Source organism: Pseudochaenichthys georgianus, chromosome 22, assembly GCF_902827115.2.
Source record: "Pseudochaenichthys georgianus chromosome 22, fPseGeo1.2, whole genome shotgun sequence".
NCBI lineage: Eukaryota > Metazoa > Chordata > Actinopteri > Perciformes > Channichthyidae > Pseudochaenichthys > Pseudochaenichthys georgianus.
The window spans coordinates 3,955,294-3,982,237 of NC_047524.1; the positions used below are offsets into that span (position 1 = coordinate 3,955,294).

At 40.1% G+C, this 26,944-nt stretch overlaps 2 protein-coding genes across 2 annotated transcripts in view; one reads left to right on the forward strand and one right to left on the reverse strand.

Moving 5' to 3' along the window:
- Positions 1–5,098: 5,098 nt before the first annotated feature.
- Positions 5,099–11,811, forward strand: LOC117467618 (synaptosomal-associated protein 23-like). The gene is made up of 6 exons (XM_034111361.2): positions 5,099–5,146; positions 5,930–5,978; positions 8,543–8,660; positions 9,906–10,076; positions 10,165–10,309; positions 10,814–11,811. The coding sequence occupies exons 1-6, from the start codon at positions 5,126–5,128 to the stop codon at positions 10,874–10,876; spliced, it is 567 nt and encodes a 188-aa protein (XP_033967252.1). The 5' UTR covers positions 5,099–5,125; the 3' UTR covers positions 10,877–11,811.
- An 8,925-nt stretch (positions 11,812–20,736) lies between these two features.
- The window catches only part of sptb (spectrin, beta, erythrocytic), a 63,329-nt gene continuing 57,121 nt past the window's right edge, over positions 20,737–26,944 (reverse strand). The window contains exons 31-35 of the mRNA XM_034111923.2: positions 26,867–26,940; positions 25,949–26,199; positions 24,043–24,216; positions 23,574–23,616; positions 20,737–23,099 (exon numbers count right to left, since the gene is read on the reverse strand). Of these exons, the coding sequence (XP_033967814.1) occupies positions 22,914–23,099; positions 23,574–23,616; positions 24,043–24,216; positions 25,949–26,199; positions 26,867–26,940 (728 nt within the window). The 3' untranslated portion in view covers positions 20,737–22,913. The remainder of the gene's footprint in view (positions 23,100–23,573; positions 23,617–24,042; positions 24,217–25,948; positions 26,200–26,866; positions 26,941–26,944) is intronic.

Consider the following 26,944-nt stretch of genomic DNA (forward strand, 5'->3'; position numbering starts at 1 on the left):
TTCAGGCCGCAGAATATCGAGCTCGGAGCAACGGGGGGAACCTCCAAAATGGACAGCAGCAAAATGGAAGATATGACTGTGGAGCAGATCGCCATGAAGTCCAACCAAGTGACTGACGATGTACTGAGACACACACACACACACACACACACACACACACACACACACACACACACACACACACACACACACACACACACACAGAAAGAGACGTCTTCCTTCCTTGAAGCAATATTCTGTCCAAAATCTTTCAGTATCGCTAAATCTGTATTAGTCCTCGCTAATGCTCAAACGGCGCAAGCTACAGACATACAGAGTATTTGCAACATACAGATGGGCAGTGAGGCAGTGGATAATGTGGCACGAGTGTTTTTAAAACGTTTCTATGGTAGTTATTTTTTAATCCTTTCTTTGGGAACACTTCATTTAATAGTCAATAATTTCTAATTCATTCTCTTGGACATTTATTGGAACATAAAAACAAATATATTGCTGTAACTCTTAGGTGTCCAATTCATTCATCTGCAATGCGACATTAGTCCGAACTTATCAATATTCATCAAAGTTAAATGTCAATCTAGATGGAAATTAATCTCAATGTTTGGCCTGCGGGAATAATTTGGGGAATACAAATAAAGGTAAAAGCTAGCAGCAACAAAAAGGCTGGTTATTTCTCTCCTCGTCCTAAGCTCAAGTCAAGGCCCAAAGGATGAGCTGAACAGGCAAACATTTAGATTTGTCTAGCTAAAAAATGTATTGTAATATGTCCATTGAAGTTTAGACTATTACATTCATATTGAATCAATATTTACTTCAGTTTAACTTGAGCTTTTATTCAAAGGGAAAAACTATCTTGGCTGTTTATGATTCTGCCAACTTTTTACAAAACACCGTTTGCCTTAATTCTGGAAAGGAAGATTTTGGGTGGAAATCCCTTTTTTCTTCAAGACAGAATTAGTAATTTTGCACACATGCTAATTATGCACAAGCAATCAGGACTTTGAATCTCATGATATGTCCAACTACATGTATAAAGCAGCAGCCAGTAGGTGGTTAGCTTAGCTGCTTAGCATTAAACACTAAAGAAGGAGGGGGAAACGGTTAGCCTGGCTCTGTCTAAAGGTTAGTTAATAAAAGTTCCCCATACAGACATTAGAGCATAACAAAATCCTTTAAAGGTCACCTATTAAGCAAAATCCACTTCTTCATGTCTCTTCTACATCAACATGTGTCCCCTCTTCTCTATGTCTCTTCTACATCAACATGTGTCCCCTCTTCTCTATGTCTCTTCTACAATCAACATGTGTCCCCTCTTCTCCATGTCTCTTCTACATCAACATGTGTCCCCTCTTCTTCATGTCTCTTCTACATCAACATGTGTCCCCTCTTCTTCATGTCTCTTCTACATCAACATGTGTCCCCTCTTCTCCATATCTCTTCTCTACATCACCATGTGTCCCCTCTTCTTCATGTCTCTTCTACATCAACATGTGTCCCCTCTTCTTCATGTCTCTTCTACATCAACATGTGTCCCCTCTTCTTCATGTCTCTTCTACATCAACATGTGTCCCCTCTTCTTCATGTCTCTTCTACATCAACATGTGTCCCCTCTTCTCCATGTCTCTTCTACATCACCATGTGTCCCCTCTTCTTCATGTCTCTTCTACATCAACATGTGTCCCCTCTTCTTCATGTCTCTTCTACATCAACATGTGTCCCCTCTGTGGAAAGAGACTCTGAAAGTTTCAGGAACAAAGATTCTCTCTCTTTTTGATCCATTTCTATAAAAACCTGTCTGAAAACGAGCTGATCAGATTTTGGCCACTTGATGATGTCATAACGATGTGTTGTCTTGTGTAACCATTAGCCAATCAGCAACAAGGTAACCCCCCCCCCCCCCCCTTATCACCTGAATCTCCTCCTACTAAATATCTCTCAGAGGGGCGTGGGGAGGGGCTCCTTATTTTCATCTAAAGTAACAGACAGAGAATCAGCACTTTGGAAACAGAGGGGATTATGGGTAATGCTGCAATGATCTGTTTGGTGTTTGGAGCCACTTCAGAGGCATGTTCTGTATATATCTGAGAGCTGTGACATATTGATGAAAAACAGTATAATAGGGGACCTTTATTCTTAAACAATCAAGATTATCATTGTTGTGATGAAATAATAATTTCAGACATGCCCCACGTTGACCCAACAATTTGACTAGTGTGTCATCACTAGGGCAAACATAATACCAGGCACATATTATCCTGGGGTTGCTTAAATATTCAGTAGCATGGAAAGAGCAGAGGGTCTGTAATTACAACTCATTGTGTTCACAGTTGAGTGTGAGTGTGTGTGTTGTGTGTGTGTGTGTGTGTGTGTGTGTGTGTGTGTGTGTGTGTGTTGTGTGTGTGTGTGTGTTGTGTGATGTGTGTGTGTGTGTGTGTGTGTGCTGTGTGTGTGTGGTGGTGTGTGTGTGTGTGTGTGTGTGTGTGTGATGTGTGGTGTGTGTGTTGATGTGTGTGTGTGTGTGTGTGTGTGTGTGAGTGTGTGTGTGTGTTGTGTGTGTGGTGTGTGTTGATGGGTGTGTGGGTGTGTGTGTGTGTGTGTGGTGTGTGTGTGTGTGTGTGTGTGTGTGTGTGTGTGTGGTTTCTCTCGTAGTGTTTCCGACTTACACCCTCTTTCTCCTTTTCTTCCTCCTGCTGCTGGCATGGCAGTGTACCTTCTGCTCCCCCTTCTTCACCCTCTCTGGGTACACACCTCATAGCTGGAAAACTCAGAGCATGTCCCGCAATACATCAGGCGGCGATGGATTTTGTTATAAGAGTGTTGTTGGGGAGACTATCATAAGGCTGCTTCCAGTCCGCAATTAGAAAATAGGCTTCCACATTGTGTCAAAGTTAACTAAAGGCATTGGTTTGTGTGCTACTTTCTTATAATGCTGCTCGATTTGCAGCCAATTAAAACCCGTACTTTGTTTAATTCTCTGTTAGAATAGGACTTGAATTAAAAAGCACGTCGCTTGCTGGAACCCGCATGCACATCGCCTCACTGTACTTCCATTCAAAGCCGTCCCAAAACAATGATTTAAAAATACCACACCATCGTCTGTGTCTCAGAGATCCGTCCCAGCAACCACGATCTGGGACTTTTGGCTAAGACGGCAGTTTTCAGGGCTCAATTAGCCAAGTTTGAGGATTTTTAGAGACGTAACTTAATGTTTATCCACCCAATGATGTTCTTGGCAAGGCCAACAGAAACCTGGCTGAGCTCAGCATCTCGCCAATTCCTGTTTGTCTGTGGTCTCAACTCGCTGATTAATGTATTCAGAGCAAACATAGCACCGAGAGGAGGCAAGAATCTGGTCCCCTCTCTCTTGTTAACACTTCATTAGTGATGGGAACAATGGAGTCATGCCCCGAGTCACTTCCGCGCTCTGCTGCTCGCGATGCGCTGTTCACCGTGTACAGCACTTGCTATTAATAGACACAAAGGCGTAACTCACCTGAACTGACTGCATTCCTGTTCGCCAACAACTTTAGTGTGTTTTTGTCCCGTGTCCTGCTTTGAGATTAACTTTTGTGCTTGCTGCAGCCATATCACTTCAAAACAGCGAGTAGACACAGTGACACAGTTAGAGATTAGTCACAGAAGAAATGTAGCCGTGTCCCAAACACATGCTAATCTAATGCTGGTTAGTCTGGAGTGGTCACACAAAGTGAAGTGTACTCCAACCAGCATTATTCACACCAGACACTCAGTATGAGTTGTGCCTCATAATGTCCTCTCTAACGACGGACGATAAAAACACATTCACTTTGTTTGTAGGGCTGCTCGATTATAGCAAAAAAAATCATAATCTCGATTATTTGGGTCAATAATTGATATCACGATTATTAAAAAAACATTTATTGGAAAACAAATTTGAACAGTATGTTTTTAACAGTTGATTATCCTGAACTTTAAGTAGAATTCAACTGAAAAACCAATTAAAAAAATAATAATAATAATTAAAAATAATTGTTTATTTCGATTACGTTGTTTTTGTAATCGTTGCACGCCAAAATCGTAATTGCAATTTAAAAATACGATTAATTGAGCAGCCCTACTTAATTGTCACGAAACGTTTAGACTCATACTCACACTGAAAATGCAACAACTTTAGAATAGTAGTTGAACGATTCATTTTCCCGTCGAGGAATTTTACAGATTAAATTGACCAAAAGTTTTAGCTCAATTAAGAGGACTCTCATCACTCTTCGTGATTCACTTGTTTCAATCTTTAAAATGTCAAACTAATGAAAATACAAACTCCAAAATGAAATGTTTTTGTTTTACCAACAACATTAATTACTTACAAATTCATAACATGTTAATGTCTCTAAGCTTGAACAGCCAAATAAGCTCTAGAGCTGAGACTCATTTCCAAATGATTGGAATTATGTTAAGCAACAAGCACTCTTTTGTCGTCTTCTGCATGTCTTCATATTATCGGGTAGGAATCTGCTCCGTCTGCTCGCTATAACCAAATTACTGTTTAATTAGTTCCCTGTTGTGGTCTGATCGAATGAACAACATTATTTCCGTGATGGGAAAGGGACATGTTCCAATCTTTGACTACAATTGTTCGACCGTTGTCTCACACGCCAGTCCGGTCAAAGGGTCGTGTGCTGCTGAAGATCTTCTAACTTTAAATTGCACAGAACGGAGCAGCCAGTTCTGCATTGTTGTTCCTGTGCTCATTTATGTTTGATGCATAATTACTGCTGCGTATAGGGCTACATTAAATAGTCATTTGGATGAATACACCTTCCTCACTTTCCTTTGCAAAACGGTAGTTTGTTGTCCAAGATAATCCACGTTAAAAGATCTGGTCATCTGTTGTTGCCAAGTCTACAAACAGTGTTGATGAGAAATGTTTTTTAAAGGTTTTTCATCTTAGAAAAGCAGTAACCTCAAAAAACTTGATCAATCTAATATTCAATAGGCTAGATGTTCTTTTTTATTAATTGCCATGTTGGAATCTTTTGATTGTTTTTAGTAATCTTGCTCATAATAATTATAATTTGTGTATACATATTTTTTGTACTAAACCCCCCGTTTATATCCCTCCAGTCGCTGGAAGAGCACTCGCAGGATGCTGCAGATGGCGGAGGAGGTGAGACTTCTGACACACATTCGTTTCCCCTGCTGCTGTGTTTTGATCACAAGAATGTTAATAATTTAATTATAATTTCCCCCGTCTGCATGACGATGTGGAACATTTTCTAAATGACTCGGTCCTTGATATGCTTGAATAATGAACTGTTAATAATTTGATATTCTGATAGTAATGGCACTCATTACAGGAAATTGTGAGGAAAAATATCACTCGTCACCGGCTTGAGCTTCAATATCAGGATCCATGTATTTATCATCCTCTCGAATGGAAGTAGTCGTCACACACGGAGCATTTGGTACAACTAGTTCCTAACAGTGTCCTTCACATGCTGATGTACACGAGAGTTACACAGTCAACAAGATGCAGAAACCGGTTTAAAGCAGTATTCAATGTTTAGATTAGCGAAGGCCTGCGTAAACAATAAACATGACAGTCATATGTCTCTCTCCATCGAGGCTGAATCATCATGCTAATCACATAGCTTATCATATGCCTCAAACAGTCCTGATGCTCTTCCAGCTAATCACACATCCTGTTACGTAACATGGGGCCTTGTTATCATGTGCTACTCTGATATTAGAAGAGTACATTCAGTATTTTCCCCAACAGAAATGATTGTAACTAATACACTTTTTAAATGAAGAATAGCGGTAGAATTCTGAACAGACAAACATCCTCATCAATCGTTGATTGTGTCCAACCCTGATTATTTCCATTCTTTGTGATGTTTTTACTGTCTCATGGTTTCATTAGTTCTGATCCGTCCTCTTGTGTTTCCAGAGCAGACAGACCGGCACCAACACCATCGTCATGTTGGACCAGCAAGGAGGTAGATTATATTCATGACAACACTGCAAGCTTTGATGCAGATGTTTCTCCTCTTCGTCTGTGCCAAACGGTGTTCATTTCATCAACGAAAACTATGACTTAAAATGTTCGTCAACGACCTTTTCACATGACGAGACGATGACGAGCTAAAAATTGAGTTTTGATAATAAAAACTATGACGAAATGTATACCGTACTTTTCGGACTATACAGCGCACCTGCATATAAGCCGCAGCAAGCTAGATTGTCCGTCTGTCTTGCTCTCGTTCTGTCTCTCGGTTCCACTTTTACTTTGGGCGCGCTAACCTGTCTCACTCCTTTTCCGGCCTCCAGCTTTTCTGCTGGAGCCCGCCGCTTAAAGGTGGCGGGCGCGGACCGGTCATAGAGCCCATAGCGTTAAAGGTGGTTAATTTTACCTGTAAAATCCATAGATGTAGGAGGTTCCCTAGTGGCCGTTGGCTGTACAAAAAAAATGGGGGGAAAAAGTCCGAAAAGTACGGTATTTTGTTTTCGTTGACGAGACTGGACTAAGGTGTTAATGGTGGACTATCGGACATTCAAAATACAGGATATTTTTCCCCAATTGTCCATCTTGTCTGTCAAAATGCATCTCTGTCATTGGTTGAATTAGTTGGGATTCTGGGAATTTGCACACGTCACTCAGATAACACAAGTAAAGTGTTAAGAGAGTGACATGTTGCTCAACAACTGATACTGTCTCCTTGATTCCAATTTCAGATAACTGAATTAGTTTAAAGAGAAAACATTTTGACTAAAATGTAATGAGTTGTCATCGACTAAAACTAGACTAAAACTATGAAGGATAAAAAAGACAAAAATGTGAATAAAACTAATAACCATTTTTGTCTTAAGACTAAATCTAAAATACCTGCCAAAAATAACACTGGTGCCAAATGCTGACTTAGACGTATTGTGTGCTAACCTTCCTGAGTTAATATAAGCACCTCGAAAACTGGGTAGTTTTAAATATTAAAAAGCTGTGCTAATAAGGTGTGTTCTAACGGTAACCATGCATCACAAATACACTGAAAGCCCTGAAAGATTAAGGAAATAAATTGTTATTTGTAGTAATTATTTTATTTAAGTGTTTTGAATGCTCTCCAGATTTTCGCTGGACGGGTTATTTTTCTATTTTTGTGCAAACTGGGGTTTTGTTTCATGCCCGTTAACTTCAAGTGCAAGTGCTATCCAAGGGATGCTTTCCCCCATTTGGGAAATATCTGTCATTTTTATTATTTGTTAAACAATGTGCATTATGTTCTCTTTTTGTTATATCCCTTTGTTGCTGCTGCTATGGCCCCATTAAGGAATCCTCACAGGGACAATTACAGTCCAATTGAATCCATTCTAGAAAGGGATTGGTAAAGGTGATAAACAAAACAAAGTTAAGAATAAGGAAACTCCTGAGGCCTGTACTACGAAGCCGGTTCACCTAACCTGGGATATGTTTGAGTTAGGCCGGTTGGCCTAATCCAAAACATACGCGCTCTCTCTAAAACGGTCCTACGACGCAGATTATCAAGTGGATCGCTCAAGCCAGCCGTGTCCTATCTAGTTATGCATGTCACATAAAAGGGGCGGGGTTAGCAACATTCGACCAATCACAAAGATGGAGAGCACTGACAGCGCAGCGTCATACTTCCTGAATGAAAAGTCAACTATAATATTAGACATATGAAGAAGTTAAACTTTAAACATCCATGACTTAAACACTTGATCCAGGATCAAAGCCTCATAGCTGCACCTGCAAGGTGAATACAGCTGGTAACAGAACAAGTGTTTGAATGCGTACATTAACAGGTTTATGATATCACTGCCCGTCTAAACACCGATCTGACCTTAATTACATTTGACTCGAGTTTTTCGTCAACTTATGTGTTGCTAAAATAATACTTATGCATACAGTCTGTGACACGGAGTGTTGCACGGCCAGATACGGCTCAGCTGACTCGGATAAGGAAATATATGATACAGATGTGATATGAATGATAATGGGACACATCGACGTCTGCACTCACAGTGCCGCGGACTGTAGGCCTACGTACTGTTACTCTGATCCGGTTACTTATGTTGTGGCAGATATGTAAGTAAGCTTTCTTAACGCTAATGTTATAATAGTCAGATTGCTCTGAAGATGGAGGTGATATTCTATTCATGTTCACGTTCACACAGTCGGTGATTTTGCCGGCCATCTTTCCTGCAACGGCAGCTTTTCTGCATTTCCTTTCTCCTGTATATGACTTGATCGCTTTAAACTCCACACACTGAGCTCTGATTGGTCAGCAGGCGGTGCTTTCATTGAGTTGATCTCTTAGCCTGCAACCTAACCTGCTCCGGGGCAGGTTAGCCGCTCAGCATAAGTTACCATGGAGATCTAGCCCGCTAAAAAGAGAACCAGCGTCGTAGGACCGGAAACCCAGAGTTTTCCCTGAAGTTAGCCGGCTAAGCAAAAATCCGGCTTTGTAGTACAGGCCTCTGGTGTGTAAAATGTACCTGGATACAGAAGAGGAGTGTGACATGGTGTGTGTGTGCCTGTGTGTTTCAGAGCAGCTGAGGCGTGTGGACGAGGGCATGGACCAAATCAACCAGGACATGAGGCAGGCGGAGAAAAACCTGACCGACCTCTCCAAGTGCTGCGGCATGTGCGTGTGTCCCTGCGACAGGTACACTGCAGCGAGATGCTGAGCCTCACCTTCACTGCTCCGTGTTATCGCGCTGTTTTCCACTCTGTGTGCTTCGATTCGTCATGATGGTTTATGGAACCGGCATGTGGCTGGTTTGTGTTTCAACGTCACACTGAGGAGCAATATAGAGCTAACGGACAACAAAGCAGTATGGAACATTTGAATTTGCATATTTGTTAACTTGATTTGCTTATTTTTTTACATCATATTAAGTGGAAGGGCCTTTTCATCAGGCATCTCTTTTCAGATGTTAACTGACTGACAATCGAAACACTTCTCCAGCTTGTTTAGGCATGACACACTCTTGGATAAAACAAGGAGACAACATTTCTGACTATTTAATTAAAAGCTAAAAGATTTGACCTCAAATTCTCTCAAGGGCTAACAGCTGCTGTGAGTGAAAGATTATGGGGATGATAATACTGTAATTTAAATAATAGTCAGATTTATTCACTTGGACACTGGATTATCTTTGGATGAATTTAGTAACTGCGGCACTGTGTTGTTGTGTTCCCAGTTCCAACTACAAAGTGCTTTGAAATCTTTTTTTCTTTGATTGGCCCCTCTGCCTGGAGCATTCTCCATGGCAACAGCTGCCAATGCTCATGGGTATTATTGTACTTAAAGCCGTCCAACATGCAAAACTACAGTTGGATGCATTTTCATTAACGTATGGGATTGTTCCCTCAAAGCCCTTTGTTTCCATGTTGAGAAACACTGAGGATAATAACAAAGAAATTGAAGTGTGGAACCGAACTGTACTGGAACACACGCTTCCATGCAACGCCTCTGATCTGTCGGTGTGATTTTTACATGATCACAGCATGAGCAGCGAGTATGACATGGAGAGGAGATTTACACATGTGCTTGTCAAATGTTTATTTTTGGGAGTAAAAGATTGATTGTACAATTTGTGAGCATTCCCAATGGCTTATGAACGTGTACAGGATGTGATGGATGACAGGTGTGCTGCTCTGTGCTCAGCACAGTGTGTGTGTGTGTGTTTATTTGGTTCTAAACATGGAAACAAATCTCCCCAAATTGCTTTCACATTGGAGAAGAGGATGCTTTGATGAGTACCGTAAGATAAGGTAGGGAATCTGTTTTAACTTCCTCTATGTGAGCTTTATATTCGCTTATGCCAGAGCCATGTGGTTGTATTGAACACTTGTACAAAGAACTCTGGATTTCCTGCCTGGTATTGACTTTCTGATTTTCCTCCAGGGTGTCGTCTATCGAGAAGGACTCAAAGTACAAGCGCACATGGGGTCATCGAGAACCCGACAACGAGAATGACTCCAACGGAGGAAAAGTGGTCTCCAGGCAGCCGTCGGGCGTCCGCAACGGGCAGGTCCAGACCAACGCCTCGGCCCCCTCAGGACCCTACATCAAGAGGTGGGCCCTCCACCCTAATGTTGCCAGTGGCATGTTGAATTTCAGTTGCACAATTGACAGATTAAGACACATTTCTTGACGTTCACAGGATAACCAATGATGCTCGTGAGGATGAGATGGAAGAGAATCTGGATGCGGTCGGCAGCATCATTGGCAACCTGAAAAACATGGCTCAGGACATGGGCAACGAGATAGATAGTCAGAACAAACACATCGACGGCATCAACGACAAGGTGGGACATTACTGACATTTCAAACGTGTTAACCTGTTGGTTGGGCCTCAGGTTTACGTGCATTATTTCATCCTTAACAATTCACATTCTTCCACTTCCTGTTTAACTAGTTTATGCAAGTTTAAGGCGGAGTTATGTTGTAAATATTAAGTTGCATCCAGGGCTGCTCACTGAACTAAATCCATTTTTAAGTATTTGCAAAGCCTATGAGTCTGAATCTCTTATTGTCCACGTTTACTTGGTCGAAGTCTTCTTCTCCTCTGCCTTTGTTGCTGCTGTTCATCTCGGTGAATTACTGCTTCCTGTTTATCATTGGACAGTGTGAAACTATTCCACGTACACAAGATAACTCTTTTAAAACCAGCTAAATAGCATTAGAGTTGAAACAATCCCCTGGTAACCTTTTAAAAATATATTTAAAGTCAGTGAGTTGTATATGAAAGACAGGTTGCATACTGGTATAGCAACCCCTTCATCATCCGTTTCTCCTCTTTCTTCTTCCAGGCGGACATGAACAAGTTTCGTATCGATGAAGCAAACCAGAGAGCCAACAAGCTCATCAAGTAGACGAGGAACGCTTCTGCCAGTTTATTCTATCAACCTCCAGCCTCTGTCGCCACACCCATACACCCACTGCACACTCGCGCACACTCACGCACAGAAAGTAAAGAAAGAAATTCAGTCAGGAAGAATATCTTTGCCAGCTGTGACATTTCTGCATTTTCTAAATCGGCCACCACCAACATACCCTTTGACACATGTATGTCTGCTGGACTTTGAGAAGCATGAGGGCATCAGAAGCTGCACCGAGAGGAAGTGACTGCCTGCCCGCCCATCACTGCTGCTCATATCATATCTCACAGAAAGGGAAGTAGCAAAGGTCAGCTACTTCTCTTTCTTCTTCACCTTTGTCTTAAAGTTAATAACTCAGAACTGTGTGTGTGTGGATGAGTTCATGGATACATGCTCATACGCTGTCTTTAAGTAATATACAGCCTGTTGTTCGTTGAAGGTTCACCCTAATGATACCCATCTGGTTTAATCGTAAAACATACTCAAATTCTCATTGGCTAATTGTGTAATTAAGTGTAATGTATCATATGTAATAGATTTGAGATGATGTGCTTATTTAATTATTTTCAAGCAGAAATGACTTGTGAATAAAGTTGTTGTTTTATAAACACTTTGTTCTCATGTCATTTAAGCCATTTCAGATGTAAAAGCTATTTCAAAAATATATTAACTGTTGTACTTTGGAGAGTCATGGCAAATCTTTCGTGCTGGAATTCAAAGCACCTTCTCCTAAATGTTTCTGACTCGAATCCACGCTTGTTGTAACTTTTTGTGAGAGGTGTTGAACTGGACTTGGAAATGTAAAGTATACTAATTACTTTTCCTTCAAATGAGAAGGAGGGTCAGTAAGCATCATGAAAAACCTTCATCAGGAACTCCTCCAAAGCATCTAGTTTATTTTCTAATAAAACTAAATGTGTGAATCATGACTGTGTTGAATAACGGTGGTTTATTATCCGTGGGTCGACTGCAGTTCTTCATGTTTAGTGTCTCCTACGGTTTCTCCCTCTGATGTAAATACTGAAAGATGTTGTAGCTGTTTATATTAACTTCCTAAAGTCATCCTGTTAATCTAATTTCCTTTTTCTTTCCTCCCTTCCTCCTGGCTAATAGAGATTTATAGCACCCAGGAGGAGATTTAACTTCGAATGCAGGGTTTCTTCACAAGTCTGAAATTAATATCCTCCGGTATTATAATTGAACAGTTTGTAAAATTATTATGAAAATAAATGTTCAGTTCTAAAACACAGGGCTGTGCATTTTTAAATCTGCTATTAGTTCTCATATAGGCTGCCGTCATATGCAGGAGTTTTATCATGATAAAAACCTAAAATGTAAGAAATTACTATGGGGAAAAATAAGTTAGAAATGTGCAGGAACTCTGCCTTTGTAGATGATCCATGGTTGTGTTGTAACAGCCGCTGTATCACAAACCGCTACTCTTGCATCTGTTATGTAAATAGCTAGTTTTCACAGCACAACTGCAGTGAAATGATAATCTTATGATGGAAAGCATAATTTGTTTTGTCAAATCCGTAGCCAGGCTGAGAAATTACCCCTGGCAGCAAGATGCAAAAGTATACACGTTAAATTAATGCAGTTTAGGCGGAAGCGTAGAAGCAGAATAAGTCCTGGCGGGCTCTATTAAGGCCTCACTGTGAGAAATTGGGTAAAGATAAAGTAATACTTTATTTCTCATTCAGAACAATGGAAAGGCTCTCCTTTCACAGCACATCTCCATGGAAACCTTTGATCTCTCGGCTCAAGTACACAGGTGTTTGATAATGTCGTCACCATGGTAACCTTTGATCTCTGGGCTTACACACACAGGTGTTTGATAACGTCGTCAATGTCCCTCCTCGACTCCTCTCTCCTTGGGACTTGACCCGGAAATCGATCAAGACCCGCCATGTTGAAGGATATCCCAATCTCTTAAATGCACATGGGGTGTTTCTCAATGTCAAGGAAGGATCCTCCAGAGCCACTATATCAAGGATGCTCCGTCATCGAGTCCCGCCGAAGAACTGTTCCAATCAATCAATGTTTATTTATATAGCTCAATATCACAAATGTTACATTTGTCTCAGTGGTCTTCACAGTGTGTACAGAATATCAGTATGACAATACGACACCCTCTGTCCTTAGACCCTCACATCGTACAAGGAAAAACTTCCGGAGAAAACCCACAGTTTAAAGGGAAAAATAGGAGAAACCTCAGGGAGAGCAACAGAGGAGGGATCCCTCTCCCAGGACGGACAGACGTGCAATAGATGCCGTGTGTAAGTTGAAAAGATAATACATTTGCAACATAGGTAGTACAAATGTTTGAAAATGCATGTGTCTATAATAAGAAGATGAATCCACGAGGATATCCATCCAGGACTTATGATCCAGGACCACAGCCACGACTCAAGATCCAGGGCTCGCGATCCAGGACACAGGACCGCAGCAACAGGATCATCCATGACTCCGGATCCCGGCGTATATAGACACCAAAAAGAAAGACATTTGGGGAAGCTGGGTTAATCGGAACAATTAATGTCCAGGATCCTTGGAATTCTACCGAGGCTGGAGTCCTTCGTTGCGGGAAATTTCGAGGATGCACATGTGTATCCTCCAGGGTCTTAAAATCCCCCCAATGCTTTGCGCACGGACCAATTTCCAAAATCTTTGGCGGAAATGGCTGAATCCAGGCAGTACACATTTAAATGTAAGTATGTTCAGTGGCGTAGTAAATGTGCACATGACTTGTGTTTAAAGTTTGAATTTTGCCCATGTGAACGCAAACCAAACCTTCTGAAAAATGAAACAAACTGTCATCTGGTGCGCACCAGAGAAGCGGACTATTAGGTTTGAATGAGACCTTAGAGCGTTGTGCACCTAAATAATTAAAATGAACCTTGTTTTGACTTTGCCTCTTTTGTTGATATTTGTGGTTTATGCTACAATGTGCACCAATATGTGTAAAAAAGGCAAGGCAAGTTTATTTATATAGCACTTTTCAACACAAGGCAATTCAAAGTGCTTTACAAAAAATGAAAGACATTAAGCATTCAAAAAGAAAAGCTAATAAAATAAACATTAAAAAGAAAAATACATGGATAAAAGTTACAGTGCAGTTTAAGATATGAATAGTTCAATTAAAAACAGCGACAAAAAGAAAAGTCTTCAGCCTGGATTTAAAAGTAGTAAGAGTTTCTGGGAGTTTGTTCCAGATATTTGGAGCATAATAACTGAACGCTGCTTCTCCATGTTTAGTTCTGACTCTGGGGACAGAAAGCTGACCAGTCCCTGAAGACCTGAGAGATCTGGATGGTTCATAATTTAGCAGGAGGTCAGTAATGTATTTTGGGCCTAAACCATTCAGTGCTTTATAAACCAGCAGCAATATTTTTGAAATCTATTCTTTGACACACAGGAAGCCAGTGTAAAGACTTCAGAACTGGAGTGATGTGATCCACTTTCTTAGTGTTAGTGAGGACTCGAGCAGCGGCGTTCTGAATCAGCTGCAGCTTTCTAATAGATTTTTTAGTGAGACCTGTGAAGACACCATTGCAGTAGTCGAGTCTACTGAAGATAAAGGCATGGACAAGTTTTTCCAAATCCTGCTGTGACATTAGTCTTTTAATCCTAGATATATTCTTTAGGTGATAGTAGGCTGATTTAGTAACTGTTTTAATGTGACTCAGGTGAGAGTCCATGACTACACCTAGATTTCTGGCTTTATCTGTTGTTTTGAACATTGCACACTGAAGCTCAGCGCTAACTTTTATACGTTCTGACTTGGCTCCAAAAACCATTACCTCAGTTTTATCTTTGTTTAATTGGAGAAAGTTCTGACACATCCAGTCATTGATTTGTTCAATGCACTTACTCAGTGTTTGAATTGGAGCATAGTCTCCTGGTGAAATTGTTACGTAAATGTGTGTGTCATCTGCATAGCTATGGTAACTTTTTTTGTTGTTCTTCATTATCTGAGCCAGTGGTAGCATGTAGATGTTAAAGAGAAGAGGCCCCAAGATGGAGCCTTGAGGAACCCCACATGTCATATTTGTCAACTCAGATGTGTATTTACCTATAGAAACAAAGTTGTTTCTGTCCTTTAAGTAGGATTCAAACCAATTTAGAACTGTTTCCGAAAGTCCCACCCAGTTTTCCAGTCGGTCCAGTAATATGTTGTGATCAACAGTGTCAAACGCAGCACTGAGATCTAATAATACTAACACTGAAGTTCTGCCACTGTCTGTGTTTAAGTGGATGTCATTAAAGACCTTTACAAGAGCAGTCTCAGTGCTGTGGTTTGGACGAAAGCCTGACTGGAACACATCGAAACAGTTATTTAAATGCAAGAAATTACTCAACTGTTGAAAAACAACTTTTTCAATGATTTTACCTAGAAATGGCAGGTTTGATATGGGCCTGTAATTGTTCATTACTGAAGCATCTAGATTATTCTTTTTTAAGAGCGGTTTAATGACTGCAGTTTTCAGGGCCTGTGGAAAAATACCTGAGTGAAGAGATTTGTTTACTATATGAAGTAGTTCTGAGGCCATGCAAGGCAAAACATCTTGTTGGAATAATATCAAGCCAGCAGGAGGAGGATTTCAGAAGTTGTATAATGTCCTCTAGGTTTTTATCATTAATCTGATGGAATTGTGTCATGATGTCTGAATTGATGTTAAGTGGACACAGAGACAACACATTTGCTGTTCCTGATGCAGAGGCACTGACTGCTTGTCTGATTTTCTGAATCTTGTCAGTGAAGGAGGCAAAATCATTGCACGCCCTGGTGGATAGAAATTCAGAGGCTACTGACACTGGGGGGTTAGTTAGTCTGTCGACGGTAGCAAACAAGGCACGTGCGTTGTTTTTGTTTTTGGTAATGATGTCAGAGAAGAACGATTGTCGTGCGTTTTTTCAATTCCAAATTATAAAGGCCAAGTCTCTCTTTATAAATGTCAAAGTGAACCTGGAGATTTGTTTTTCGCCACCTGCGTTCAGCTTTTCGACATTCTCTTTTTTCTGTTTTCACGGTCATGGCCTTTCTCCATGGAGATATTTTCTTCCCAGTCACTTCCTTTACCTTAATTGGAGCAATGGCATCTATAACATTTTTAATTTTTGAATTAAAATGATCTACTAGCTCATTTACTGAGGTGTTAGCAGGGGCAAGTGTGGTAGAAAAATTCTGAGTAAACATTTCCCTAGTATTTTCAGTTAAATATCGCTTTGTGGTTACCTCTTTTTGAACATTTGTGTGAACAGAAATAGAGCTCTCAAAGAAAACACAGGACTGGTCAGACAGTGCAACATCAGTCACCACAACCTTAGAGATATTCAGATCCTTTGAGATAATTAAGTCCAGAGTGTGCCCCTTATTGTGCGTGGGATCCGTCACATGCTGAGTCAGTCCATAGCTATCAAGAACACAAAACAATTCTTTAGCCCCTCTGTCCTGGGGGTTGTCAACATGGATGTTGACAAAAAAGGTTTGCAGACATCAAGTATGATATATGAATGGAAAGGATGTACAGAATAGACCCCCCAGAAAAACGCGGGCAAAATCCTTGCGAAATATGCGGAAAGTTGCAAAATATTTTTTTTTAAATATTGGGCTGTCTTATTTATTCTCTCTCACACACAACCTGCCACTTACGTTAAACCCCTTTACTATTCAATCAAACACATTCAATGTTTATTTATTGTAAAATAAATTGGGCTATTTTAATCACACTCTCTCTCTCTCTCACACACACACACACACACTTCTCCGCCTCATTCTGTTTTCATTTACTTGTTCGTTATCTGACCAGCTTCAATCTTGTAGGCTTCTCACCTCGTTTCTTGTAGCCCTCGAAAGGGTTTTGGAGGTTGATGCCTCGGTGAACGTGAGTTGTTTGGCTTTCTTGTCCGCAGCAGCAGAAAACATTTTCGAATCTTTGAATGAATCAAAGTGGGTCGTCACCGTGGATTTTCTCTTATGCTCCAACACAGTTGCACGGGGTGCAGAATAGTTTCCCCCCACTTTCGTGCAAGACATCGGGGAACTGCTTTGCCCGGTCTTTAGCAGAAATGTTCGTCGGTAAATGAGATGGATTAGATTTTTTCATCTTGGTGGTTTCTCTCTCGTGTGAGCTCCACACGTTCACTCTACGGTGTTGTTTACCTTCTGTGATGCGCGAGCTGATGACGTCGCGTCATCATCATCATCATCATCATCATCATCATCATCATCATCATCATCACTACTTTGCGTCAAGACGAGTTAACTTTTTTTCCCCTCAACTTTGTGTGGAAAAATGCGGGGATTATGCGGCCTTTTGATAAATATGCGGCCTTTTAAAAATCTGCGCCATTTTGCTGATTATGCGGTAAATTCTACGATCGCAGAATCGCGTTTTTCTGGAGGGTCTAACAGAAACACTTTTGGAAAACTATGAGAATGAAGAAAGGTGATGAAGATGAGAAATGATTGTAAATGTATGTATACATGTAAATATTTAAGAAGGAATAACTTGCAGAAATTATTTAAAGGATCATCATTGATCATCAGTAAGTATTCTTTCGCACACACATACGGGTATTGGGCCGAGGGCGACACCGTACTTCCGGTATCTGCCATTTTACGCGAGGTGCAAGCAGGCCGAAGGTTTAGCCGTACACCGTCTAGGTGGTGTTAAGCTTCCTGTACTGAATATCATAGTCTATTCCCTTAATCAATATCTAGTCAACTCTAAAATACCACATATATGCAATGGCATGATAATATTATTGTGACAAGTGGGGTATTCACCTGGTGTTTCCAGAAATTAGACGTAGATGCAGCCAAAATCGACAAAGGCCACTTTCGAGGGTCGTTTTTCCATACATCTGCAGGCAGTCTGTAAGGGCAATCCGACAACCCACACAGCTCTAGTTTACGCTGGTAACGACCTAGAGCACACCCCTCAAGTCCAGAGATGTAATCCGAAGACATGCAGCGATTTCTTTGGTCCTTAATTCAGAAAAAAAACCTAGTGCACTCTGCCTGGCTACGTTAGCTAGCTGTTTATATTTTCACCTCCAGGATATTTGCACCTCCAGGAAAATGGCGTATTTATATATATATATATATATGGCGCGCGTTGCATTGTGGGTAGCTCGTGACGTCACTGTGTGTGAAAGAATTGGGTGGGAATTATAAGCATTTGCTTCCTTCTGCTCCCTTTCGGACACATGATTTATTATTATGAACATTTTTGTTGAATATATAAATATTATTATGAATATTGATAAATACTGTATTCTAACAACGGTATTCTGTTATTCACATATTTGTTTTTTTAATCTGTTCGAAATAAAGATGGAAATGAAATGAAATACACATTTTATTATTAATTGGTGATGGTGATTTTATGATTTGGCAGAGGTGGGGGGTGTCCTGGCCACCCTATTGGCCCCCCCAAACACCCACATCACAGCCGTCCGTAGCCGTCACTAGTTTTCCCCGTAGCCGGCCCGTCACTAGTGTTCCCCGTGCGAAATCATCCTGTGATATCCTCCTGGGAACCGAGGAATTTTTCTTTTTTCCAATCTTCTTTATTTTTTATTTCCTACCTATTTAGGGTTAAAAAAAACATCTTGCAATTTAGACTTTTTTAATTTAATTTGATTTTTAAATGTTACAGTATGTCCACTGTAGAGGACGTCAGGACCATTTTTGTTTGAAAAGACAGCCAAAATGAACAGATAGACTATGTAACGTAATATGGTTATAGAGTGATATTAATACAATAATACATTCACCTTTATTTAAAACATAAATAAGTAATTGATCTGAACATTGCTGTTTATTGGGTCACAAAAAAACTAGTTTGGTTTTTGGTGAATCTTTCCAGATCTTCAGAGACTTTGTAGTCGATGTACTGGGAAAGTACCTCATTGGACTCCAGTCGGCACGAGCTGTAGGGTCATCTATGTCTGTATCTGTGCGCTCATGGATCCTCCTGCATCTTTTTCCCCCTTCTTCTTGCCCCTCTTCTATCCCAGATGTGAAATCCTCATCTCTCTCATCATCTGAGAGCTCAAAATCTGAATCTCCCTGAACTATCTGTTACAGAAAATGTCTGCTTCAGTTCCGTCTCCTGCAACAATATTGAGCCATTAAGTCCATGAAGATGGTCCTCACGTCCACTAGAATGGACATTTATAAAAGAGCTGTTATTTCAAAACTTGAATTATTTAATTGTTTTCAGAACTAATTATATAGTTCCTTACATGTTAATAAATAAGAACATATTTGATTTTCATGTTAAAAATAACAATTATTCAACAGTATTTGACTTCTCCTCTTGCTTCTATAACATTTTGTGTAATTCATGGCACAATTCTAACGGGATCGAAAGTTTGTGATTCCGTTTTCTCTCTCCATTGACTTCAATACATAATTTTTCCGAAATAAGGTCCATTGGACCGGAAGTATCTAGATGGGCGTGACGTCAGGTAAAAAAAGGTATTTAGCCTTCTCAAACCTGAGACTCACGCGCCGCCTATGTAGCTAACTTTAGCTAACTTCAAGTCCAACACAAAACCTCTAACATGCATTACATTGACGATTTTAAACTAAACTTAACCCCCTCAACTTGTAAAATAACGTTCACTTACCCTTACATAACTACATCACGTTTTTCAGGGGCAACACAAACTGCAGAAAACGTTAGCTGCTAACTGTTATTAGCTAAGACAGCTAGCTCTTGTTAAGGGAAGTAACAATAGCCTCCTAGAAAACGTAAGGTTACGTTAACATTAAGTTAACGTTGTAAGAAAGCAAAACGAACCTTCGAGAAAGCTTTTACTCTCAGACTGGGTGTAATTGTAGCGTTGCTTACCTCCAGAAGGACTTTTAGCTGTTTCCCAGTAGAGAGAGCTGTCAGAGCGGTTCCTCTTCAGCAGTGGGCGGAGTCACAGAAACGGCTCTCAACCGCTCTCAACTCCCCGACCGTTACGGCCCGTCCACACAGCGACGTGCGCTGACGCTTGCCGGCGGGCGTGTCTGAAACTGACCAACAACCAATCACATGAATCTCCCGCCCCTGACACACAAGCAGCGGTTTGATTGGCTAGAGCTTGTACTGGCATATGGCTTTTGACGCCTCGCCGAGGCGTCAAAAGTTCAACATTGCTCAACTTTTGCAGCGAGCCACGCCAGCTACGCTCCACGTCGCTTCCCACGATGCATTTCGGCTAAAAGTGACGTCACCCCATTCAAAGTGAATGGGGAAGCGTCAACGCACGCCGCTGTGTGGACGGGCCGTTAGCGCCAGTTAAAAAACATGTTTTAACCATAGACTATATAGGTTTTAACTTTAAACCTCTGTGTTTCAACCACAGCTGTCTCGCAGTTCCTCCGTGTCCCACCCTCTGTGTCTGTCACAGTATGTCTGTCTGTCTGTCTCTCTGTATATGCTCACTATTGAGTGAGGATTGAAATGGACTTGTTCAGGGCTGTGTTGCCGATTGCAAAAGTATTCAGCAAACACAAAGTGTTCAGCAGCCTGTAACTTGTCAGCTGAGATCTAAAGTCGCGGACTCGCTGTCTCCGGGCTGTTTATTCATTGTTTTACCAACAGCCACTGGAATGTAAATCCACCCGTTTTGTCCATTTCTGAATATGTTCACATGCAGCTCGTCTTATCTGAAATTAGCTTGGTTAACAGATAAAAAAAAATGGCTTTTGTTTCACACCTGCCTTGTTTGTATTCAATAAATCTATTCTGAAATTCCTTTTATTACACCTTTTTTGTATTAGCATTTAGAATGAAACACTGGACATGAATTTTAAAACAAAAAAGGGACGGTCAAATAAACCCAAACACTTATAGTTTCAAGGAGTTTATTTTAAAGTTTATTCTCTCAAAATGTATTTGATATTTCCAACATTTTGGGATATTTTACATAGCTAGAGAGTACAAAATGCAGATTAAAAACCACTGAACAGAAAAGGCAGGAGTGGAGGAATAAAAGTGGATGGAGGAGGTGACGGAGTAGGAAGTGTCAGAATCTGAGTTACTAGATATGGTGACAGATTAAAACAAGACCTAGTACGTGATGCAAGTTTTCCATAACATTTAGAGGTGCGTTTATAACAGAAATGGGAGTACTGGTACTAGTAGCAGTACATCATAGGAGTGATGCTCCTCTGGCCCTCTGCACACGGGAACATATCTGTACTCCCCGTTTAGGCGGCCACAAGAACATCAAACATGTAAATATGTTGCACAGAGATCATCATGGCACTACCATGTCCTCTGGAGCTGAACAGTCTCATTCATCTTTCTTCACTTGACATCCATTGTTCCTTTGAGGTCACTTGAGTTGGGTCGTAGTTCAGGGACAGAGCCCACAGTACAAGGCAAGACGGCAGTGGGAGAGAGTGTGTGTGTGTGTGTGTGTGTGTGTGTATGTGTGACAAATGGACATTATAAATGCAGTTTCACATACTGTACATACTCTGTATTCCCTGTGTATGCATATCAATAAGAATTTCTTATTCTATAATGGCTTTATTGTTGAAACGTACCTAATTCTCCCTTCCTTCTCCTCCTTTACATTCATTTTAAAGACACATTCCCTCAGCTCCACACTGCTACGGTTTGATCATCGCTTCAGATAGAGAGCATGCCTGGTCCTGTTGTGTGGTTTGGAAAAGCAGTCGAGATTCATCTGACCTACAGCTTGTCCTAGACTTTGGCTTGTAACGGAAAACCTTTTTGAATAACTGTCCAGTCTCCTTTACCGCCCTAACAAGAGCAACTAGTTTATTCTGGCAAATACGATGTAGTTTTGTGTTTCATAAAGTTAAAGAACAAATTAAAACAAGCTTATTTAGGCAAAAATGTTCTTCTAAAATGAGGTTTAAATAAGTCGGAAATAATTTTGTTTAACTAACTTAAATCTATATATGTGTGTAGTTTTGTTTTGTTTAATATCTATGTCTCTGTGAGTGCAAACATCACAGTTGTTATGGGTGTCAGATTGAACCAGACTTCACTTTTCACAATCCGATGTGCTCTCTTATGAAACACCCTCAGCTAACAGAATACATTTCCATATCTGCGACCTTACAAGCCAAAGTCGAAGACAAATAAGGCGGGTCAAGTTGCTCTTGACTGAAGGTTCAAGAATATCACAATAGCACCATATCAAACTAATGTAAAACATACTTCATGCATCTGTAGATATATATATATACTGTATATATGAATAGATATGAAATCTAGGGTTCAATACACAAGTGTTGAATATATTTCAAGTTCACAGAAATAACTACTGCCACAGTTCAGCTGAGAATACAACCGGACCAGATCTGTATTCAGAGCCGATAGTGGCGCCTCATGACTGCTCGTATGTCATCAATTAAAAATCTCAACAGTCAAGCTCTTCACAGTGCATAGAGCATTTACTTTGCATGCCTGCAATGACACTTAGTGTGTGTGTGTGTGCCCTGTACAGCACTGCGCTTAGCTCATCACCAAGTCCCCACGACGCATTTACAAAGCCTGTTAAACTCACTCAAGCTTTAGTGCTCCAAATTCAAATAGCACAGTATTATAGTTCACAACCATTGTATAAGGCAGGATGATTTAAGTACTCCTCAGTAATCTTGAGGAGTACTTGTTCATTACAGACCTTCATTTTGTACTTGGCTATATCAAAGCTTGCCGAACTGAAGATAAAAATTGCAGCAAAAGCAACAAAATAAAAGTTTAACAAACATTCTTTGGTTGAGTGTAAAAAGGAGCATTCCTGTGCTTTAATTGAATTGCTTTGAATTTGGCATTTTGTTATAAAGAACACAAAGAAAAAAGTGGACCTTTGCAACAGTACGCTTAAATAAAGGCAAAATAGTGATGGCTTTAACCTAAACTACAATAATTCTCGCTAAATAATATAAAAAACCTAGTGATTAAAAAGCTGGCTTCGACTGATTGTACACAAATACTACTTTCTCTTTCCAGGTTGCCATGACAACCTCCCCTCCTCCCATCTTCCTTTACTTCTTCTTGCCAGCGAGACTGAACTTCTTTTCTTTTTTGGCGGCACTGGGCTCAGGCAGGGCAGCTGAGGAGGAGGGAGGGGGCAGGCTGTGGGTTTTGGCCCCCGAGGGCCCCGACGCCTCCTCCGCTGCCAGGGGCTGGAAGGCCCTCTGCATGGCCTGGCTCCAACGCTGGAGCTCCTCCTGAAATTAAAAGCAAACACAGAGGCTTAGAGGCGAGGGAAGTCCACCTCCGGAGGGGCAGTGTGTGTTTTTGTGTCTCGGTCTATTTGAATTAACAAGTGAGAGGGTTCAAACATTTAGATTGATATAGATAAAAACAAGCTTGCTGTGGATTATTATCACTTGTAATGTTCCCTCTAGGGTAGTTTCGCTTACAGGGTGTAAATGTGAATAACCTCATTAAAGTCAAACACTTACAGAAATAACCTTTGACCAAATTAGTGACACATGTCAAACTAATATAGCTCTTAAAACTAAATGTAGATATGAATGTATGGTCTGCAGGATAGATTATACTAATAACTATTTATTTACATTACATGAGGTCAAAGATAATATAATCACATGCCAAGTCCAGAACTTTCAGCCTCATGTTATTCACGAAAAGCCATTTTAAGTTATTGATCGTTAATCCATTCACGGTTAAAAACTCACCTCGTCTTTACACTGGAACAAATACTCACTGCCGTCTGAAAGGCTGAGAGAGGAAAGAAAATTAAACGTTGTTGTGCGGTGAAATACAGAAAGAAAAGTGCTTTATTTGAACTTCTATTTGGACATTTAGTGTACCATGAATAGTAAACTAGTTTCCAAAAACACATTTTATTTCAGTGATCTAACCTATGACGCTCCAACTTACTTTATAATCATTGAAAAAACATCCCTAATGTTTGTTTCAAACCAACCCTCCTTTGGAAGCAATTAGCTAAGCACTAGCTTAGCTTAGCATACAGACTTAGACCGGTTGTGGTTTTACAGGAAAATGTGCGGGGCTATTTTTTGGCTGCGAGAACATAATTCCCCCTCAAAAACAAAACACTTCTCATCTAACCCAAATTAACATTTTCCCAATATGTCGTACTATTCCTTAAATAAAAAGCTGCAGAAGGAAAAGGATTCTCACCGCAGTTTGCAGATGTGCTTCTTTTTCTTGTAGATGTTGAGGATCTCCCAGCTGGCCTCACTGAGGAACAGAGGGTGCTCTCCGTGGTACGTGATGCCATGGCTGTAAGTCTTCAGATCCTTATAGGCTAAGAGCTGCTCTGGCTTCAGCACAAAGAACAAGGTGGTCCATGACCTGCGAGGAGGAGGAGGAGGAGGAGGAGGAGGAGGAGGAGGAGGAGGAGGAGGATATTTTATATTGATTGTTGTGTTTTTATCTTAATGTGTGCATGATGTAAATGTGTCTGTTGATTGTATATATATATATATATATATATATATATATATACATATTTGTATACATATGTGTGTATTTGTATAATTCTTTTAAGGTTCGGGATTGTTGGAAACGTTATTTCGATCTCTGTCGGTACACACAAACTGAAAGATTGACATTAAAGTTCACTTTGACTTTAAGACTTACATTTTGTAATTAAAAATAATGATAGCAGCCCTTTACTCTGTAACAACTGTAAATAGTGTTTGTTAGCGAGATTTATTTGTGTTGCTTGCTTGTTAACAAACTGACTTGTTTAATCTTGAAAAGTAGATGGTTAATATGTTGTTATTACTGATGTTAATGTGCAAAAACTAAAAAACCTTGAAACTGAAAGTGTTCAAAAACTGTATATTTCTAGGAGTTTGTTTTTTTAATATGTTAATTTCTTTAGAATACGGAAATCTAAAGACAACTCTTGAAGCTTGCTTGAGTTGTTTCATCCCTCCCAAATAAAATGAATGTAGAAACATTAATAAGCATTTGCTTCCTCCTACTCCCTTTCGGACACATATGATTTATTATTATTATTAATATGAAGACATTTTTTGTTTTTTTATTGAATATACAAATATTACCATGAATGTGGATAAATACTGTATTATAACAATACGGTATTCTGTTTTTCACATTTGTTATTTTTTAATCTGTTCGAAATAAAGACTGAAAGAAAGAAAGAAAGAAACCTCTGTACTTATTTGTGTTGTTATATTTGTTTATATTAAATTGTTGCTGCTTGGTATAACTGCATATTGATTGTGTGTTTGATATGTAGCTTACTTAAAGAATAATGAAAGAAAGAAAGAAAGAATACAGACTTAACTGATGAATAAAGAAAGTTGGTAACTTTTCCTGTGTGGTAAAATATTTTCCTATTTCAAAGAACGGAATGTCTGGAATGGGTGATGATGTAAAGACTGGGAGGGTGTAATACTGATCATTGCAGGTAGCTAAGAGTAAGAACAACAACATCACATTAAATCCATTATATTTTGTAATTAAAAATAAGGATTGCAGCTCTACACTGTAACAATTTCTGTTGTTGCTTGCTTGCTAACAAACTTACTTTGACCCCCTGTTTAATCAACTTGAAATCATAGGCACCACTTTCCCACCAACATTATCTACACTAACTTTTAAATCAAGTAGATGGTTCATATTTTGTTATTGCTGATGTTCGTGTGCAAAAACTGTGAGACTGAAAGAGTTTTTAAAAACGGTTTGCCAGCTGTAATAAAGTTGTAGATGTGTTCATTTCTTTAAAATACAAAAATCTAAAGAGAAGTCATGAAACTTGCTTGAGTTATTTAATCCCTCCCAAATAAAATATGTATGAATATATAATGAGTTTCAGTTACATGTGTGCTGCTTGGTATAGCTGTTTGGGTGCATATTGATTGTGTGTGATATGTAGCTTAACTTACATAATAATGAAAGAAAGAAATGTGAAGAAAGATGGTAACTTTTCCAGTGTGGTCATATATTTTCCTATTTCACAGAACTGAATGTCTGGAATGGGTATTGATGTAAAGACTATTAAACATTTGGTAAATGCACAAAAATGCAAAAATCGTTTTTCCTATGCTCTTACCTATTTGAAGCCTTCTTTCCTGAGCCACCCACATCGTGTTTGCGTCCCAGCATGCCCTCCTGCAGCACCGTCTGGGCTCTGAGGGTCTCCAGGGGCATGGTGGCCGCCCTCTCTGGCTCCATCGCTGCCGACACAGAGGGGTCCAGCTCCAGAGAACCACTCTCCCTCATTTCGGACTCGATGGGCACCGTGGAGTCACCGGCCGTCTCCTCCAGCTGACCTGAACTGGGCTCAACTGCACCGAAACCAGACTGATGGAGAAGGGGAAGAAGGCAGAACAGAAACAGGCTGTAATTAATTGCTTGAAAGAAGGAATTTGGAGGAACTTAACCGCCTTTAAGAAATGCCACATGTCCACACAGTCAGTGGTGAAGGTTGGCCTCACAATGGGCCGAGACTACATTCTCAATGGAGTTTAAGGATTCAGAAATTAAAATCATGTGAAGAATTGATGAGGACATATTTTTAACAAAAGAACTGATGGATGCACTTTAAATGAATGGTTGTTGAAAAAAAAAACTAAACATTTTGATATAATAGGGGTATAATTGTGTTGTTTTTAAAGCAGGAAAATATACATGCATGTTTTTCTCTGTAATGGATGTGCCTGAAATCAATGAAGCGTCTACAAAGTGAAAAGTGAAAGTGATGGGCTCGACTGCACCAAAACCAGACTGATGGAGAAGGGGAAGAAGGCAGAAAGAAAACATGAATGGAGGGGAAGCAGTGATGTATGAATCTGTGTTTATCTTTAAAAGTGAAATAGGGTCTGAACACAGTCACATGTATTTTCTTTAATAGCAAGTAAGTTAAGTAGGTATTTAAAATAAAGGAGTTAGTATAATAAGTACAGAAGAAAGGCTGATTTGATTTGCTTAAACCTGCTCCCAACAGGTAGAGGAGCAGGTAGTTACTAACCAGAGTCTGATCCTCGATGGTGCAGAGCTGCGAAGAGTCTTCTACAAAACCTGTGTCTTCTCTCCTGGAGCGAAGAGA